Source organism: Lissotriton helveticus, chromosome 4_1 (assembly GCF_964261635.1).
Source record: "Lissotriton helveticus chromosome 4_1, aLisHel1.1, whole genome shotgun sequence".
NCBI lineage: Eukaryota > Metazoa > Chordata > Amphibia > Caudata > Salamandridae > Lissotriton > Lissotriton helveticus.
Genome location: NC_136063.1, coordinates 868,674,934 through 868,695,828, shown reverse-complemented (window position 1 = coordinate 868,695,828; position 20,895 = coordinate 868,674,934). Strand labels below are relative to the sequence as shown.

The following is a 20,895-nucleotide window of genomic DNA, read 5'->3' as shown; positions in this document are numbered from 1 at the left end:
GGAGTGCCACTCAACTTCATGTGACAGAGAGCCATGTACCAGAACAGATGGGGCCAGTGTGACAGGTGGCAGTGAGTGGGGGGGGGGTGCCCTGCCATACAGCAAAATAAGTATTCCATAGGGGTGCAACAAGCCCAGCTCCAACCTCTGAGTGGGATCACCTCTGTCTGCAAAGAACCAGTCATTGATGTTTATCAACTGTGAGGTCCAATAATATAAACTAATATACGTGGACCCTAGCCCAACACTTCTCAAAGGACACTCTAGAGGATTTTCACACCCCTAAGAAACATGTGATATGTGTCTTCAGATCAGTAAAGAAAGTAGGTGGAAGCGGGTGGCAATAATGCTGTAGGACATATAGGAAACCGGGGAGGGACACCATCCTAAAGAGCGTGCCATAGTCTGCTATTGAGAGCAGCAGCTTAGACCACTCCTCCTTGTTCCACTGAGCCCTGGTCAGGAGCGGGCCACATTAAGTTCCTAATACCTCATTGGGGTGAGGGACACCGTTGTGCCTGAATGACAAAAACTACCCTCTGCTACTGCTAAATGATGGTCGACAGCCCCCTAGTCTATTGCTCCACTTTTAGGCACCAGTTTTGACTCCTGTCAGTTGACTTCGAGCCCTGATGCCTCCTCTTACTAGCCAGGATCTACTATATAGTAGGTATACCCATCGATTGAACTGGAGTCAAAACTGCATTTTCTGGAAGACCACAAGAGATAAGGCAACTGCACTGTATCAATGGCTCATTCAATATTGACCAAGAGAAGCAGCTCATCGGTGTGGGCTAGCATTAAGTGGAGGCAGTGCATGCAGACAATGCCTAGTGCTCCTGCCCGGTATAAAGCTGTTCTGGTCGACATGCACAACCGATTGGAGAACTGTATTTAGACGCATAGCCAAGACTTTGGATAAGAATTTCACCTCCACGTTGATGGGCTGATAAGACCCACAGTCCTCTGAGGCTTTGTAGGGCTTAAGAACATCTGAAATAGTCACTCCCCAGAGGTTTGTGGGAGCACCTTGCCGCTATAGGCATCTTTATATAATTTCAACAGATGTGGGATTAACAAGGAAGAGAATCTTTTAAAAGGCTCCAGTAGGAACCCATTTAGAATGAGGGGCCTTCCCAGAGGGCATCGTGGAGATCGCCTGCTGCACTTCATCAGCTGTAAGGGGAAGATACAGATCTCCGCTCTCCAAGGCAGAGAGCGATATCAGTGGCTAGTCATGTATGGCAAGCCTGTCGTGCTCCAGAGTGGCAGGCACTTGGCGGATGTGTAGGGCCCAGAAGTGAGAAGGAAATTCATTCATTAGGATGCCCAAACCTCTCAACATCCTACCTGCAGTAGTCCACATCTCAGCCACTAGAATGCATGGGCGGCTAGCCATCTCCAGACTTTAGATCAGCTTTCCCGCCTTGTCCCCATCTCATAAACTGGACCCTGGGAATGAAGCCAACTCATTTTCACTGAATATAAGAATATAAGAGCTCCTGGCAAAAGGTCAGATGAGCCTGGCCGAGCTGGCATTTCACAGATGGGGACAGCGATACCCTCACCAACCTGCAATCCAGTCTCTAGTCGGAGTAGCTCCTCCTCTCTCTGCCTAGCATTTACACCTTCCTTTGGATGAGAAAGCCTGTCATCATAGGACCACTTTAAACACCTCCCAGAGGGTGGGGGGGCAGTTTCTTTATTGAGGTCAAAGTATTAACTGAAGGTCTCCCTGATTTCCTCTGCAAAGTAACCATCCTGAAACCGCCAGGCATTGAATCACCCTGCCATCTTCCCCCGACAGCCAACAACTCTGGGGGAATGATCTGAGAGACCCCATGTGAGGATACAGGACTTTGTAACTAACCCAAACTCTGAGGACAGAAGTAAAAGATAATCAAGGTGGGAGGTGGTGCCATATGGATTGGAAATTATATGAAATGTGGCTTGGCGCGGTGCTGCATCTACCAAGTATCCACTAACCCCCGAGTCTCAGCCCATGACCCAAGGTGTATGGAGCGAGCAACATCCGGGGTGAAAGTCGTGTCCATCTCTGGGTCATTCACTGCATTTAAATCTCCCCCTAGCAACATAAATCAAGGCAGAGTGGCCATTAAGAGCTGGGCCACTGCCTCCAGGGTCATGCCCAACATCTGAAGGGGAACATACACACTCCCCAAAGTTCACGTCCTACCCTCAAGAGTCCCATGTATAACCACAAACCGCCCCAGTGGATCTGTATGCTCTTCCTGCACTACTAGCGGAATGTCTTTTTAAATATCCACTCCCCTAGGCCCCTTTATGTAGCCCGAGTAATGGACACTTTTATACCCTAAAAACCCCAGCTATGAGAAGTTAGTCCTGAGGATGTGTATTTTTTGACGCATGAGAAGCGCAGGGCAGTATCACTGCCGCCGCTTAATCTTGTCATTGAGGCCAGTTCTCCTGGAGCATAGCATCCCTGTCCACAAAGTTAAGGAGCCGGGTAATAATGGGTCTTGGGGGGTTCCCGGAGGTGACCTGGAGGCAAATGACCTATTGCATGCTCCACTGCAAAACAGATCAACAAGACTCCATTGGCTTCCATGAACTGATCCAGGCCATGTTAAAGGCAGTGGGTCAGGGACCCTCAGCTCCATCCGGGACCCCACAATGAGGACATTGTTCCATTGAGACCTGTCCCCAGCGTCATGAGCTTTGGTTTCCAGGAAGCTCAATCAGCCCTGGGGGGCCAAAGCAAGGCCTCAAAGTCTTAGCAGTGTCTTCAACCTTGGACAGTCTCCCCTCTGCCTTTGACACCCTTTCCACCACGTTGCGTATATCTTGGCGGGGAATGGACAGGTCAATAATCAGTTCTCCTATTTTGCACTCCAGTGATGCACAAGATTCAGTTATAGCTTGGAGATGGAATGCTGTGAAGTCCAGGGGGTGCCTCCCTGCAGAGTCCATCTCTAGTGCACTCACTCCGTCTACAGCAGGTCAGGTGAGCTTGTTGATCTTCCATTGGGCAGTGGCTTCTGCCTTATCCTTGTGCATCATGCCCCACCGCACTCCTGGTGTAAATAGGAACAGTCAGGGGGGACACTTGGTCTTAGTTCTCATCCCGAGGGCACATGTTGAAGCACCTCAGCAACACAGCACTAGCAGCCACACCCCCAGAGTAGCCAATTTGCTCAGTTGAATCAGTTGTCTTGGAGATCCTTATTGTTGCCTTTACCCCAAAGACCTGGGCCCCTCGGCGCCACCAGGCTGCAGTCCCTGGCAATCAGGAACCCAGCCGCTGATGAACAGCTGCTGTCTCCAAGCCAATGCTGCCTGTTCCGAGTGGGGTCCTTGCCCCACAATCACTTCAAAGGTCTAACACCCTTTCTCTCAGGGACCCCGCTCCGCCCAGCTCCTCTGGTATCTCCTGGGGCCACTGACCTCTCCCAGGGCCTTTAGTTCAAACTACACAGGCCTCATCCCAGAGCTGTCTCTCAGCCACTCACTCATGGGCCGGCACACTCCTCACCTGGCTCCCGGCCTCTAAAAATTAGCAACTCTTCCATCTCAACCCCTCTGTGCCTGGCTCAACTCAATTAAGTAGGGGGTTGGCAACCTCACCTCCTCACTGTCATGGTGCTTGCCCACCTTTGTCTTTTGGGCCATCACCACCAGGCTGGCAGGCAGTGCGACACCTTCTCTCTGGAACCTGGGTCGCAAGACAGGTTTGCCACATGCCCACCTTCTACGCCCCTTACCTCCTTGGCCCACGTGGCATGGCCATTGCGGCCTGCGCCATGGCCTTACAGTCACCTCCGGGGCAGGCCCTGTGGATCCACAATTAGTTTGGCACCACTGGGAGGGGAGATGGGAAACTGGACAAACTGACTCAACCACTTCAGGCATGCCCACAGTGTTGGATGCAGTCTGATTATATAGGGGCTGGTAGCAGAGCTTGCAATTTATGCAGATGCCATCTTGGGCACTAGCCACCTCCCCCCCCCACTACTGTTTACTTTGGAGTAAGAATAGTAAATCTGACTCCTTAAAAGTCTAACACGTCCCCTACTAATATTTAGTTTGGACTGTTAGACTGTTAAAATGTATTTTTTTTTTTGTAAAAGTTTTATTTTATTTTAAGTTGCACAGGAAAATAAACAGAGGGCTGCGGGGGAACCGCACATAACTCAAAGTCATGGTAAAATCTTTGTACGCACAGCAACAGTGACTCAAGCCATTCCATATGCATATCCAGCCCAGGCGCGAGACCACATAGCAATTAGGACCATTGTACACAGTGTTCTAACAGTTTGTCATTAGGTCAGTCCAGCTGAGACACCCAGCGCCGCACTGCGCCGGGCCCTAGCCCTCCAGGAACCATACAAGCGGTGCAGATAAGCAGTTCGTGGATCCTCCACAGCCCAAAGACAGAAACAACCAACATCCCCACCCCACCCCCTCCCTCCCCCCAGTGGTGACGCCATTCACTCAACACTCAATCATACCTACATTACACTTGAAAGAGGTGCATCGACCTCAAAGAGGCCGGACAGACGGCCGAGGGCAACCCCTTAGACAGAAACGTAACCAGAGGACCCCACTGATACCGGAAATTCTTATACTGGCCCAGGAAGATGTCCGCCACTCTCTCCAGACTGAGCAACCTCCACAGCCGCGCGTGCCACAAGGAGACCGCCGGGGCCTCCTTCTTCTTCCAGGCCGCAGCCAGTGTGAGCTTCGCTGCACCGAGGCACAGCCACATAATCTTTTTATCCGCCCTGGTCTGATAGATGAGGCCAGGGTCCCGCAGCCCAAGCAGGACACAGGCCATAGAGTCATCAATGGGATAAGGCAATATGTCCTTCATGTGGGAGAGGATTTCCTCCCAGTACGGACGGATCACCGGGCAGTCCCACCAGATATGGCGGAAGTCCCCCAAAAGCCCGCAACCCCTCCAGCACTTATCCGAGGTCCTCGGGAAAATGCGGTGAAGCCTAGTCGGGCACATATACCACTGCATGACCGTTTTGAGATGGGCTTCCCTCAGGTGCAAGGAATGGTTAAAGGACGACAAGTCGCGCCACAGCGCCGACCATTCCGCGTCTGAGACATCTCGCCCCAGCATTTCCTCCCATTGCCCCATATAACGAGGTCGAGGAGCTATAGCCGATTGAAGCAGCAGTTGGTAAAGGAAGGAAATGGCCCCCTTCATGGCAGACGTCCGCAAAATAAAGGCTTCGAACGGCGTCGGTGGTCTCGTAGCCGCCTCCACCACTCCAGGCGACGTAGCCCAGTGAAGCAGCTGCACATGCCGGAATTGCTCAGTCTGGGCAACCCCATAATCCCTCATGCAGTTAGCGAAAGTGAGGGTGTCCGGGCCGTGGAACAAATGGGTCAACGCCCGACACCCCCCCTCCCTCCACACCGCAAACGGCCCCTCATGTAGCGCCGGCGGGAAAGCCGGGTTGAAATGCAAGGGCGTGAACGGCGAAGGGAACGTGGTCCAACGGTCATCTCCCGCCAGTGAGTCCCACACCTTCAACACCGTGCCGGTGGGAGTGCTGATATATGCATTGAGGGGGCGGTCCTTCTTCGGTTTCCAGGCCAGGTCCCAGATTGACCTGCCGGCAACGCATCGGTCCATATGGAGCCAGTGTTTCTCGGAGGTCTGTTGCGACCATTCTACCAAAACTCTTAGTTGCGCTGCTTTGTAATACAACTGCAGGTCCGGGAGCCCAACCCCACCCTCCGATCTCGGCCGACGGAGAACCGCATAGGAGACCCGTGCCTGACCCCCCTGCCACACAAAACGCAATAAAGAAGTCTTGAGGCGCCGAAAGAAATCGCTGCCCACGGGGATAGGCAAGGCTTGGAACAAATATAAGAATTTGGGGAGGAGGACCATCTTCACGGCATGGATTCTGCCCAGCCACGACAGAAACTTCGGCTTCCACCTATCCAATTCCGCCTGGGATTTCGCCAGCAAGGATGGGAAATTAGCCTGGAACAGCCCGCCCACCGTCGGAGTCAGGTGGACCCCCAGGTAGACAATCGAACCCGTGGCCCAGGACAACGGAGTCAGCGGCAGCACCCTGTCCCTCTCGACCTGCGACAGGGTAAGATTCAGGATGTGCGACTTGCTATAGTTGACCTTAAAGCCCGCCACTCCCTCAAACTCCAACAGGGCCTCCCGGACGCAAGGAAGCGAGCTCTCCGGATCAGTAACAGAGAGTAAGACATCGTCCGCGAAGAGCGAAATCTTATGCTGTTCCCCCGCGAATGGTAAACCTCGGATCCCCTCATGCTCCCGCACCGCCACCGCCAGCGGCTCAATGCTCAGCGCGAATAGCAGGGGGGACAGAGGGCAACCCTGCCTGGTGCCGCGAGTGTGAGCAAAAAATGCCGACACATGACCATTCACCGCAACCCGGGACCGGGGGCAGCAGTAGTTGGCCCTCACCATAGTGATGAAGGTCTCCGAAAAACCAAAGGCAGTCATGGTATTGAAAAGGAACCCCCAATCCACCCGATCGAAGGCCTTCTCGGCGTCCAGGCCCACTAGAACCGCCGGTATACGAAACCGTTCCGCTTTTTCTATAAGATGTACCACCCGACGCGTGTTATCATGCGTCTGGCGCCCCTTGATGAAGCCAGACTGATCCGGATGGATCAGCGCCGGCATAAGGTCTTGGAGCCTACGCGCCAGGATCGCCGAGTATAGTTTGGCGTCCAGATTAAGAAGCGCTATCGGGCGAAAGGAGGCGCAGTGTGCCGGATCCTTCCCCGGCTTTGGCAACACCGTAATCATCGCCTCTGCCAGGGAGCCAGTGGAGGAACCAGAGGAGGCCACATCATTAAAAAGGGCGACCAAGAAATCACAAAGCTCGGAGGCGTAAGATTTATAAAACACAGCCGTGTAACCGTCCGGGCCAGGCGCCTTGTGAAGCTTCAAGTTCGTAATAGCCGCTAGCACCTCCTCCCTGGTAATCGGTGCCCCTAAGAGCTCATTCCATTCCTTAGACACCTGCGGAAGGGTTAGACGCCCCAGGTATGCCTTCTGGGCAGCCGTTCCTAGTTGTTCCCCCCTGTATAGGTCCGAGTAAAAGCGACCGAAGAGGGCCGCCTTCGTCTCGTCCCGATGCTGCAGTTGTCCAGCAGAGTCGCGAATCCCTCCAATGTACTCACGTTCCCGCCTGTCACGAAGCTGTCGGGCCAAGTGCCTCCCCACCTTATTACCACAAGAGTAGGACTGTCGGCCCAACCGCAGTAGGGTAAACTCCGCCCTGTTATTGTAATGGGCCCTCAGTTTCCCCCGTACCGCCGTGAGAGGCCGGAGGGTCACCCTCGAGGGGTTGAGTTTATGTACCTGCTCGAGAGAGGCCAGTTCAGCCTCCAGGGCCTCCCTCTCCCTGCGTCGCATCCTATTGAGTTGTGCGTTAAGGCCCAAACAAGTGCCCCTGATGGACGCCTTAAAGGCATCCCACGTGTTGGTTACCGAGGTATCCGACGGTGGGTTGAGGGCAAAGAACTCCCTAATGGCCACCCGCAGCGCCTTGTTAGAAGCCTCGTCTCGAAGCACCGAGGCCGGGAAATACCATTTCCGTTGCCCGGAGCCTGTCGACGACCAGCGCAGAATAAGTACCAGCATGCTGTGGTCCGAGACCGAGAGGGGCAGTATGGTGGAGTCAAGGACATCTCCTCTAAGAGCCTGGCTAAGAAATATATGGTCCAGTCGGGAATATGAGCGGTGCACATTAGAAAAAAACGTGTAATCCCTGGACGTTGGATGTAGAGATCGCCACCCATCAATCAACCCCATGTCCACCACTTTTTGCCGCGACTAAAATGTATTTTTAAATTATTTATAACACAAAAATAATTTATACATTTTTATTTCTATTTTATTTGTTCGTTGTGTCATTATACCCAAAGTTCTAAAGCCCTCATTGGACAAAATCTTCCGGTTTGAAGCACTGGAGATAGTTTTTGTCGTTAAAAGACTTTGGGCCAGATGTAGGTAATTCATATTTACCGACTCTTAAATACCGAATTTTACCGATTCGGTATTTAAGAGTCGGTAAATATGAAGGGGGGAGATATAGGTATTACAGAATCTGTAAATACCGAATCTTTAAGATTCGGTATTTACCGATTCGTAAATACCGAATCTGTATTGCCCATTGATTCCTATGGGCCTTGAAGCCCATAGGAATCAATGGGCAATACCGATTCTGTAATTACAGAATCGGTAAATACCGATTTTAGCAAGGGTGCAGGGGGTGTCACTTTGACACCCTCTAGCACCCCAAAGACGGGCATGTTTGCCATGTGGCACACAGACATGCCCTAAGGGCATGTCTGTCTGTCACATGGCTAGGTGTGCATGCACACATGTGCATGCACACCTGGAATCGGTATTTTACCACCCAATTGGATTGGGTGGTAAAATACCGATTCTGTAAGGCCTTAAGGACTCTGAAGAGTCCCACCTACATCTGGAAGGTACCGAATCGGTAAAAATACCGATTCGGTATTTTACAGATTCTGTAAATTTAACGATTCTGTAAATTTACACAATCTGTAAAATCTGGCCCCCTACATCTCAAGATGCCAAATACCGGTCGGAAACGGCCGAATTCGGCCGTTTCCGACCGGTATTTGCCACCTACATCGGGCCCTTGGTGTTCCTAGGTAAAACATTAAGCAGTGCCATACACCAACTTTTATATGACTGCAGTCACTTCAGTTTCAACCACAGAAAGATCTTTGTTTCTGAAAAACAGCAAGGAGGATGTTTTTCTAGTTTTTTCTGTTGTTTCACATTTCCAATAGGATAAAATTGATACTGTTTTCCAAGGCTTTCCCATTTGGTAGTTTATGTTTCATTCATAGCATTTGTTCTCTACATCCACTTTTCTTCATCTCTTAAATATATTTCTTGTTAAATAATGTTAATTCAATTCACTTTGTTTGGACCTTTTATGCTTGTTCCTTCTTAGGTGGAGGGTTGTAGGGCCAGCTGTTGCACACATATCACATACATTTATTTCAGAGAACGACACTGCAGATGGAGCAAGGTAACTAGAGAAAGATAATGACTCCTTCCTGAAACCAGTATACATTTGAGTATCTGATTATTCAGATTTGCTGGGCACTCAGGGGCATATTTACAAGCCCCTATCGCCATAGGAGCGTCGTTTTTTCCCTGTGGTGATAGGTGCTCGCCATATTAACGTGGCTTAACACCCCCTTGTGAATAAGGCACCCTTTCATGCTATGCTTAGCGTAAAAGAGGAGGGGAATGGCTGTTGCTGTGGGTGTTCCACCTCAACACCAATTGATTCTGATGCTGACACCTATTTACAAGAGAGGTGTAAATAGGAGGCAGAACCCTGGCAAAACTAAGAAAAATTGTTCAATTCTCCTCATTTTTGCTGTTTTCATGTAAATGTACATGTATGTATACTTGTAAAGCGCACTATCACCTTTCAGGCATCCTGGCGCTGTATAGCGCTGTGGAACCCTTCCTGGCTTTCCATGTGAGATGCTCCCTACTGGGCACCCCCAAGGTGAGGCCAGGCATCTTAGCGCTTTTGGGGCCATTGTGGAGATTAAGCAAGCTATTGGCCAGAGTTGCAGAGTGGGACCCATGATTAGAGTAGGCACCTAGGCGAGAATTATCGAGTCCGTGGACATTTTGAGCCCAAGACACTGCCGCGTCAGGAATTGAACCCTGATCCCGGGACAGACCTCTGCCTCAGGGTCTGCCGCTCTAATCGGTGAGCCACACTTCTCCAATGTGCAGTAAACATGAAAACAGCAAAAGGCCAATGATTGTTTATGGACAGGAAGTTCCCCCTTCCTACACTTAACCAATCATTTTTTGAAAATGCCGTTTTGCAACCTCTATGTATTCTGCATTAAGTAGCACACATAGAAGTTACAAAACGGCATATGGAGCAAGGGTGCCTGTATTGATGCTAGGCAGCTAAGTGTAGCGCAAGTGCACGGGGAAACGCAGTGCTGCACCATGTTTTGTAAATATGGTGCAGCCCTGTGTTTCTAAAGTGGCGGAGTGAGGGGTTAAGCGAGGAAGGCTAATGCCTCACTCTGCCACTTCCCTTGTAAATATGCCCCTCACTCTCAATTCACATCAAGACTGTACACTGTCTTCCCCATACTCTACACATTTAACATTTTGAAATGAACAGGTTTAACTAGCTTTGCCTATCGTAGTGTAGATGTTCTATTTTTAAATAGGGTGCCTTTTTAACATGTAAAAGTCTTTGTTTTAATGGTACATATTCTTCTACAATAGGAAAACGTGTGGACAATGTAGAATACTCGACGATTGTCATCAAGTTGTTATGATCCTTTATTAACCGGGAATTCGTATCTTTTTACATTTCAGATAACACAGCATCAGTGTTAACCCACCGAGATGGCTTCAGTTATAATGAGCAACACACATTTTTCCTGCTTGTTGTAATAATGGACAATGGAAATCCTCCACTCAGCAGCACCAGTACTCTAACTATCAGTGTCTGTCACTGTGACGCAGATGGTAATGAACAATCGTGTCATCGAGGAACTTCGTTCTTTTCTGTGGGTTTCAACAATGGAGTCTTAGTTGCTGTTTTGGGGTGTCTTTTCATGTTAATAGGTAAGAAAACCATAATAAAAGGGAACGTTATCTTTTGAAGTTTGTGCTGCAATTTTATGATTTGAAACTGTGTAGACATTGCAGGAAAAAGTTTGACTAACATATTTTCTCAGAGAAACAGTACATTGTCTGCTGTTGGAATGTGTGGGACCTTCATTGGTTATTTCTAGGCCTGGGCGTAGTTCGCCGAGTTTTGCTATGGAGAACTTCACGAAGTTCCGCGAGTGGTGGAGTGCAGTGTGAACCCAAGTTTGTGCTGGTATTCCTGCCGCTTGGCTAGAAATTCTACCTGAGCGGCAGCTCACGCTCGCAAACTTACCATTCGCGCTCGCAAACGCGCGAGCGGGGAAAAAACTCCGCTGCACATCGCGAGCTCTGCGGAGTGCAGAAAACTCTGCAAACTCCGCGAACGGAGCGAAGTTCACCACCCAGGCCTAGTTATTTCTCAAATGCAATATATGTGAAGTTGCCAGAAAATCATGTTATTGCCTTATTTGGTTTATGCAACTCAGTCTGGTCGTTGATTCTCTTCCTTGTAGCTGCATTTTCAAACCATTGCTGCTTGAAGAAAATGTCTTTCTCAGACGTATTTCTTCAAAATGCCAGTGATCAAATATGTGTTGTTAGAGCTTACAAGGTTATTCTTCCAGTGAGAAGCGCGATCTTTCCTCTGTCAGAAAGACTAAGCATTGGCCATTCACAGCAGTCTCTGCCAAGATGAATCCCTCATTTCCTTTTGCTATCATACAGCCAATCAACCCCTTTGTGTAAATTCAAGCCTACTCCACCCGGTGAAATACAGCCAATGACACCTCTTTTCGGGAACCTTACTATGAATGAGATCCATATGTTAATATGTTCTTGGTTACTCTCCTCACCTTTTGGGGATGCAGGTCATATTCTGAACTCATGAATATGAATGAATGAATATCTTCATTGAGTTCATTGATAACTCAATCACCACCACATGAAGCATGGTAAACGTTCTCCTGCAAAAAGCATTGGAGATCCTTGTTTAAGCTTTCTGCAAATGAAGTATGGTGTTAAACTGTCAGTGCAGTTCATACTGGGCTACAAGGGGTGTGAATCCTTCAGTCAAATTTCACGTTAGTACCTCTTCGAAGGTTCAACTTAAAATATATGGGTTATAGTACCTCTCCTGGGCAGTAAAATGATATTGCAAGTCACCAAGGAGTTCCATATAGAGGAGCGAGGCCAAAGGCCGAGTTCTTTTATATGGAACTCAGAGGATACCTGCAATATCTTTATCATGAATGGCAAGGGGTGCTACATTTTTTAGAATACATGGTCACCTTTACCTCAAATTCCTTAAACCCTTGGTGCATATGAAATGAAATGAAATGAAAATGTGACTTATAAAGCGCTACAGTTGCCCTGAGGCGTCCAGGCGCTGAAAACAGATGGGGCCCTCTTGAGGTATTTTGCTAGGCATTAAACAGCAGGGTTTTTAGCTGTTTACGAAAAGTGGTCAGGTTGGGGTTGTTCCTTAGCTGCAGAGGGAGTGAGTTCCAGAGTTTGGAAACGTTATACGAGAAGGAGCGTCCTCCCGCTCTAGCTCTGCGAGTTCTGGGGATCTCAGCCAGGAATGCTGTAGAAGAGCGAAGGGATTTATTCGGCCTATAGGGAGAAATCAGGGGTCGATTAATGTCTGGGCCCGTTTCCCAGAAAGTCTGGTGAGCAATGCAGAGCGATTTGAATCTTACTCTGTCCCTGATAGGTAACCAGTGCAGGGTCCTCAAGCTGGTTCTCACTGAGGTCCTCCGGGGGATGCCCAATAGTGCTCTGGCAGCACAGTTTTGGGTGCGTTGGAGCTTCTGTAGGGTGTAGTCCGGGGCTCCCAGGTATAGGGCGTTATTAAAATCCAAACGGGATTGGATAAGGCCCTGATGTTGGCAAACATAAAGGATAAAAATAGAGGGGCATATTTAAACGCCCCTTTTGCCACCGGTGTGTCACTTTTGTGACACACCAGCAGCGCAGTGTGGTGTTCCATATTTACAAGAACACGTAAAGCCACCATGCGTGGCTTATCGTGTCCTCCTAACCGTGTCCCCTTTTCATGCAGCACTTTGTGCGAAAGGGGCGTTCCCTGGGTGTTGCCGTGGGTGTGCCCATGCATCACTCATGAACTCTGCTGCATTCCCAGATTTACAAGGTTTTGTAAACCTGGGAATGTGCCAGAATCCTACACCTCCCTAGCGGAGGCATAAGGAGGCACGACAAGGAGAAATACTTTTATTTCTCCTCGTTTTGTCTCCTCTTTCTATGCGTGTTGCATTCTGCAGCCCATATAGCAACAGGAAAACACCTCTTGTGATTGTTTTTGTGCAGAAAGGTGTCCTCCACAAAAACAATCATCTCCACAACGCAGGCAACCTTTCCCCATGGTGCAATGTGCCTGCATTGGTGCATGGCAGCCAATTGTGCACCAAAGCAGGGGATAGCAGAGAGATCTGTCATATTGTTGTAAATATGACACATCCCTGTGCTCTAAAAGTAACACAGCAGGGCGCAACCAAATGGCTTTTGGCACCGCGCTGCGTTACTTTTTTGTAAATAAGGCTCATAATCTCTAGTGCAAAGTCAAAAAAGCGTATAGATATTTGTCGCAAAAAAAGTATTGGAAGCAGTTTAATACAAGTTAGGTATTTAAAAAAGCGATTTAGGCAAAAGGAAGTATGGAGTTAACTGTCAGTGCAGTTCATTCTGGGCTGCAAGGGCTGTATTTCACGTTAGTACCTCTTCTAAGTTTCAACTTAAAATATATGGGTTATAGTATCCCTGCCAAGCAGTAAAAGATATTGCACCAAGGAGCTCCATGAACATATAGAAGAGCAAGGCCAAGAGTTGAGTTCTTTGATAAGGATATGGATTCAGGGCCGTAGCTACAGGGGGGCAGCAGAGCCCGGCACCCCCATCTTGATGCCTGCCCCCCCAAAACATTCTTGGCAGCGGGCAGATCGCAAGGGGATTTTTGAAGAAATACTCAGTACCATCCAGACATTTTTCACTTCTGTAGAAACACAGAATGTAAGCTAAAGTGTGCTCCAGTTAAGAATAAATATATCTTAAGAAAAAAGCTTTGTATTCTTTTAATTTGAAATTATTTATGCATTTTTATGTAGCGCCTTACAATAGAACCAGTTACATTAGATAAGGACTTCGGAGTACATGAATTACATAAAAGAAACAAACAGATCAACTCTAGATTTACATAAGAATGGTAGTAAGTACATAAGTCTACTAGATTCTTGTGGTTAAAGTTACCAATATACAAGTTCCAAATTCACTCAAGATTACATTTTAAGAAAAGGTGTAGGGATTAGGGCTGAACAAATATATATATATATACATATTTACAAAGCCTGATCTTCTCGCGGTTGCTGGGATTTTTGCAGTGCTCATTCAGCCAGGCCTTCAGAGTGCAGGTGCACTCATGGGCGGTGTTCTAGGGCCTGGAGGGATCCCAGAGCTGTTGCTGGCCATAGGGGTAGAAAGCCTGGTATGGTGGACAAAGGAGGAGTGCGGTAGTCTGCAGGTAAATTTTGCACTGCACCAGGGAATCAAGCCAGGTTTTAGACATCTTGCCCTAAGATGGGCCAAGCAGAGCGGTCAGGGCTCCGAAAGTGCCTCAGTCCTACACCGGTCTGGACTGCCTCAAGGGCTAGCGGTTAGCACCCCCCTTTCAAATGTTATATGGGTGTATGTGCACCCACTGCACCAAGGCAAGCCCTCTGGGGAAGCTCCAGTGCCAAACCTCACCCGCTGTCGATGTCATTGCCACTCTCTGCCACTGGGTCCCTCCGCGCTGCAGCTTAAAGACTCACTTCAGGTCTTGGGCTGTGATGCAGGAGCCCCCTGGCTTCAGACTGTGGGAGCAGGTTTCCTCTGGAGCTCCATGCAACTTACGGGTCTGCCGCACATAGAGCGGTGAGGCCTGCGCCAACCTCTTGCCTCCAGCCTGTAAATGAACTCCAGACAATGATTTTCCTCTTCCATTTATACACTCCAATTTCAGAGCTAGGGGTTGGGTTTTTAGTGTGGACAGGAAGTGGTGGCGCTCGAGCTTGTCTGCGTAATGTTTTCAATATTCTAAGTAAGTACTGTGCTACCAGGTTAGGGAATTAACCCGATAACCCCCAGAATTATGTGGGTTAAGGGATCCATTGTGGAAGCTAAGCACAGTCCCGGGCACATGTAGTGAGGATTTAAGCAAGGTTTGGTGTCAATGTTGTTGTCTGAAAAAAAGCAACGGTCAGCACCAGTGTTTGTTTTGAAAAGAGTTATTCTATAAGTCACAAGGCAACTACTGTATTGGACAAAACAATCAGCCGACACGTGTTTCATCACTAGGAGTCATCCTGTGACTCTTCAGGGCTGGGGGAGATACAAAACATGGGGTGAGGGATACACAGGAGATACATAGTGACACAGTCGTATTAAACTGGGTGACATTGACGGGAGGGTAAAAGAATCACCAAAAGTGTACCTGCAGAAACCTGGGAGACAGAGCACTAAGTGGACGGTGAAACTTGTGAGAGTGCCGCTGTCATGATTCTCATGAGTACTGCGCTGGAAAACACAGAAATTATAGTGGCTAAGGTTGCTGTGATAAAAGAAATGGGTGATGTGTACTGCGCCATGGGAGCACCGTTAGAGAGTTGGATAGACGTATGGTCATTAGGACAAGTAAGAGGTCAGTGGAACCAGAGGAAGATAGTTTAGGCGTGTGAGAAGGAGGCGATTAGGGTTAGAGGAGCCTGTGTACGGGAGGTATCTCACTGGTAACCAAAGAAAGGTAAAGGGCAGAGAGGGAGAAAGATTGAGAGAAAAGAGTGTAGGTTAGACGAGCTGCTGTGTGGCATGGTGCTCGCCTGCTGTTAAAGGAAGGATAGTGGTGGTTACCTGTTCTAGGTCAGAAGAAAAGGTGATCTGGCCCCTATATGAGAAAGATACAGAGTGGTCAGTAAGACCACACATGGAGAACATGTAAGGTGAGTACCTGAGTAGAAAGAATGTAAAGGTGGAGGAGTGCATGCTCACCAGGGCACCAGAGATAATTCCAACCCGGGCTGGGGAATGCGAAGAGCTGGATGTCTAGCTGGATAGTAGACAAGGGATCGATTTGGTGTCTTGTCCCAGTTGTGAGAACAGATGTGGATACTCTCAGGAGCCCCTGGGGGAGAAAGGAGAGTCTTACAACAATGGATGTGCATGGCTGGCGAGACAGATAAGGGATGTGTAAAACCTTACTGGAATGAGACCGAAGACGATGGATTTACTCTAGGGTGCCAGGGCAGGTGTGCCACGGCGATTGGGTGTCCAGTAACGAACAAACGAATTTCGTTGCGTGCACTGCATCACCAAATGCGATGCAGTGCACGCAACAACATTTGTTTTATTTATTTATATGTTTACTTACCTGTTAAACTCTGTAATCCATACATTACTACCCCCAACCTCCCCCTCCCCCTCCCCACGTCACCGCCCTGCAGGAACTCCTACTGCCGACCGCGGCTGCCCAATACTCTTCATGAATTAGGTGACACATTGTTACTTATTCCAATGGAGGGCCATTAGAGGAATGGTGGCCTACTGTCAGCAGACGAGCATGTATGTGATCTTTTTTCAATATTTTTTTTGTTAAAGGCAGCCTTTTTGTTTTGAAAGAACAGTGCTTCATTTAACATTTTGTATTTTAAAGTTACAGTGAACCACTTCCCACCCCAAATGTTTGTTTAACATACAGAACAGTGAAAATGTCTTAAGATGACCACTTCGCCTTTGTGAATGGGTTAAACCACCTTTGTGGAGTTGGTAAACTAAGAATGGTTTACAACCCCAATTATGGTCTCAAACAATTGTTACATAGCATTTTTAATTGCAATTTAATAGGATGCTGTACCCGCCCCTTCCAAATTTTGATTCAGTATGAATTTCTAAACCCATTGTGTGATTTGCCAAGAGAGTGATTGGCAATCTACTGTTTCTGTGATGATTAACAAGGATAAGGTCCTTGTATTCACTTACAAAACCAAAAACCTTCTGTGAGCCCTTCCTACATTATCCCAAAATGCACACACCCACTCTCAGTGCATGTCCTGCTTTCAGCAGTCTTTACAATCTTATCAAAATGTAAACAATTTTTAAACAATTCAACAATGAAGATAATTTTCCCATCTACTGAACCCCACCCTTATGTTGCTGTCATTGCTCGGGCCATGCCCCCCCAAACAAATATTCCTGTCTACGGACCTTATGGAACTCTGAAGATACCCGCAATATCTATCATGAATGGCAAGGGTTACTATATTTTTGGAGAATACATGGTCACACCATCACCTTTACTGCAAATCGCTGAAATCCTTGGTGCATATTTCTGTCATATAAAACAGAGACCATGTTGGCAAACATGAAGGATAAAAGTCGAATATCTAGTGCAAAATCAAAAAGGCTATTAGATATTTGTTGCGAAAAAAGGTATTGGAAGCAGTTTAAGACAAGTTAGTTTTAAAAAAAAAAAATAGCATGCAAAATACATTGGTAACAATGCATACGTCCTGGTATGTAAATAAAAACTGCATAGTTTTACAAATGGTGCATGTTAACTATCTGCTCTTGCATAATAGTATGCTAAATTAAATATAGACTAATGCTTTGTGAATGACCTTAAATAAACCCCTTATTTCCTTCCTATGGAAATACCATTATAGTGGATGCAGATAATGGGTAAATACTGAGGATTGCTCGATTTTATGGAACACAGTATTGAATCCTATCTGCTTTTTCCCTAATATTTCTGCCTGTAGACTTCACCTGCTTGGAAGCTCAGCATGAAACACTATTGCACCACACTTAGGGGTATATTCACAAGGACTCAACTTCGATTTATACCCACCTTAATGCATCAAAAGTGAATATAGATTTAATACCCCATTCACAAGCTGGTGCAAACTGCAGACATTGACTGTATTCCCGTGATCACTGCCCCAAAATGTATCTCCATGGTGGGCACCAACAACTAACCCTAATGAGATGCAGAGTAGGCGTTCCCGTGCAAAACACACGAAAAAACCACAACACCACTTTCACAATGAACTGCCAGATCTGAAATGTGAAACAAAAACAGGCGATAAACCGCAGTAGCATCAGGGAATTAACACCTGCCTATTGCTGGTGTAAAGCAGGACGACAACCTGCAGTATAAAATGGAGCCCAGCCAAGAGCCACACGTGAAGACCCACAGATGCCATGGAGACAACGACCATGCACAGTGGATACCCATGAGGGCCACAACACCCACAGCAACTACTCAAGGCCCGCCACCACCACCAGGACCCGCCCCCCTCAGGAACACCACAGAGGCAGCGTACATAAAGACAGCAGACTCACCTGAAACACACCTGCCGCCCACGGCATGGCACCACAGACACAAAATAGCAGAATGTGAGGAGAGGCATGGAGCTGGCATGTGTGAGAGCGGCAAGTGACTAAGGAATGTAAACCTATCCAATGCCAGGTTTGGTGTGGAGGTGCCGGATAGACCACAGAGTGCAAACCATGGAAATGGCCATGTGGAGAGCAACTACTGGCGCATGGAGTGTAGTGGCCAGTGAACGTTACCATGTCCCCACAGGATGTGGGGCAGAACGCGGAAATGATGCACGTTACGTCTGCCCCTGTATGCGTGTGCATAGTGGGTTGGACCTGCACACGCCAGGCCTGCGTAGGGGTGTGAACAAAAAGCCCATCGCACTGGTCTTGGTTCTCATTCAGAATGGACCAAGCATCAGCCAGGGTGGCGCCTCTGAGCCCGACACGAGTCCTACGCCAAGCGCTGTGGGGCCTGTGTCCCTGAGCGCCTGCTGCAGCCCGGGCCGCTGGTCCCCAGACCCGTCATGCCTACCCCAGCGCGCCAATGAGGCTCCGCTCCTACCTACACCAGCGTGTGTCAAAGAAGGCCCACCACGTGGTGGTGCAAGCTCCAAGCACCAGTCCTGCGACCTCTGCTTTGACCCTGTAGGTCCCACATGTGGAACTGTGCCCTGAGTCCTGAATGGCAGTGACCCCCAACTCCATGGCAGCAGCCACAGCACCAGACTCCCTTTGATTAGTGAGGCATGATTCCATATGGCAGGCCTGCCACACAAGGTGCCAATAACCCAGTTCAATGCCAGCCAGCCACACGAGGTGCCACTAACCCTGTTCAATGCCAGCCGGCCACACGAGGTCCCACTAACCCTGTTCAACATCAGCCATCCACACGAGATGCCACTAATCCTGTTCAACGCCAGCCGGCCACACATGGATGAGGGCTCAGACCTACCCTGTGGACCAGTAGGTCCCACATCCAGCACGTAGTCGCGAATCATGAATGGCAGAGTCCACACCAGTGAATGCACAGAGAGGAGTAAGATGAAGATGCAGCTCAGTCTGGATGAGAGCCGGATCAGAGTCACGGAGGTTATTGAACACTATCAACGACTGACCTTGTACCATCAACCCTGTTCACCGCAAGTCCACATCCCGTGGTGCCACTGAACCTGAACTACGCAGGCTGGTGGGGCCATCCAACCGAAGTCGGTGACACTCTGTGAATGGCTAATGCTGACCGCTGCCTCAGCCCTACCCTGCGGTCCTGTAGGTCACACATGTGAAACTGTGTTTTGGGTAAGATGTGGAGGGCTCCACACCATTGGACACCCCTCATCAAACGCGGCATCCCCTAACAGCACTGGTGCCACTAACTCTGAGCACAATGAGTCATGGGCACTATCTGGTTGGATCTTGGTGGTGTCTGAGCCCATGGCCTAGTGCCTTTCTGCATCTTCTTCTGGCTGGACCAGCTTGGTGTCCGACATGTGTCTGTTCCATTAATCTCCTCCATAGTGACTGTTTCAGCGTGGTCCTGCCCTCTGCATCATGCCCTGGGGTACACCTTCCACTGTCCACCAAGACACTCCGTGACACGCTCCTTTTACATCTACGGAAATCTGCTCTGCACTCGTGACCCTGCCCCAGTGCCCTGCAAGTCAGTGTCCCATGACGATAGGCCCGTGCAGGCCGCTGTGCATCTAGGGCCACTAACTCTGTGCAGCACAAGTCATGGGGCCTTTATGGTTGAATGGTTGTGTCCTTTGCGATGCACACTGTTGTTGATTTCTGACTGCACCTGGCAGCCCTTGCTGGCTGGTGTGCACACACCCCAAACACATCCAACAGAGGTGTCACTCAGTATGTGTGCCTGCCAATAAATGTGCCTGTGCGCATGTGTCCCTAGCCATTCACACCATCTGAGCAAGTGTGTCCGTGTGGTCATTGTGTCAGCATGATGGGCACGGGCCCTGCAACATCACAGTGTGCTATCTTCAGCGGACGTTACCATGTCACCTCAGTATTGGCAGTGATCTTGGACATGTAACTTCTCACGCACCCCCCTGCTTGCACAAGCAGTGTGCTGTTCCGGCATACATCAGGTCAGCGCAGGGGTGTGCTGAATCGGCAGGGGGAGAAGGGCGTGGCTCATACTTGCCCTTGAGCAGGAAGTGCGGTAACTGTGTCTCTGTGTTTGGGTGTAGTAGTCGCCACCAGGGCCACAGTAGTCGATGTGGCAATGCACCAGGAGGGCAGGCCAGTACGTACAGGGACATGTAGGAGTGCAAAACCGCTCGGGGTCTTGGCACATGCATGCCAAGTATTATGTGTATCAGCGCTGCGGATGCATGAGTCATTTGCCTGGTCTCATTGCAGGGCGATCACAGCCACCCATGGGCTGTACACCTGTGTCCGCCCTGTCCGGTCCATTGGCCTACACTCAAGTGGCCGCACACCTTCAAAAGACAGCGTAACGGTGTTTCCAGGATCGCAGACATCCCACCACACCCACGCCAGGCCCTGTGCATCTCCTGTATACATGCAGATAGTGAAGTTACTGTAGAAATGAAAGGTCCTTTGTGTGAACTATTAGGCGGTAGCACATCTGCATCTATGAATAGGAACTGGCAAGTGCCCAGCACCCCCTGACAGATACAGTAGCATTTGCTTGTGACTCCTACACTACGCACTGCCTGAAGTGGGAACAACGTGTACACATGCCACATGCAGTAGTCCTTAGTCATAGTTGGCGTGCGTGAAATGGCCTTCACACGTACTACCACCCCACCCCAGGCATGCACCCGTTGCACACAAACACTGCTCATTGCACCCAGCTGTGCCATTTCATCCAC

General features: G+C 49.0%; 1 protein-coding gene across 1 annotated transcript in view; it reads left to right on the top strand.

The window, feature by feature from the left end:
- Nucleotides 1-20,895, top strand: part of CDH19 (cadherin 19) — a 1,180,733-nt gene that overhangs the window by 1,080,677 nt on the left and 79,161 nt on the right. Inside the window, exon 11 of the mRNA XM_078687509.1 lies at nt 10,397-10,648. Within this exon, the coding sequence (XP_078543635.1) occupies nt 10,397-10,648 (252 nt within the window). The remainder of the gene's footprint in view (nt 1-10,396; nt 10,649-20,895) is intronic.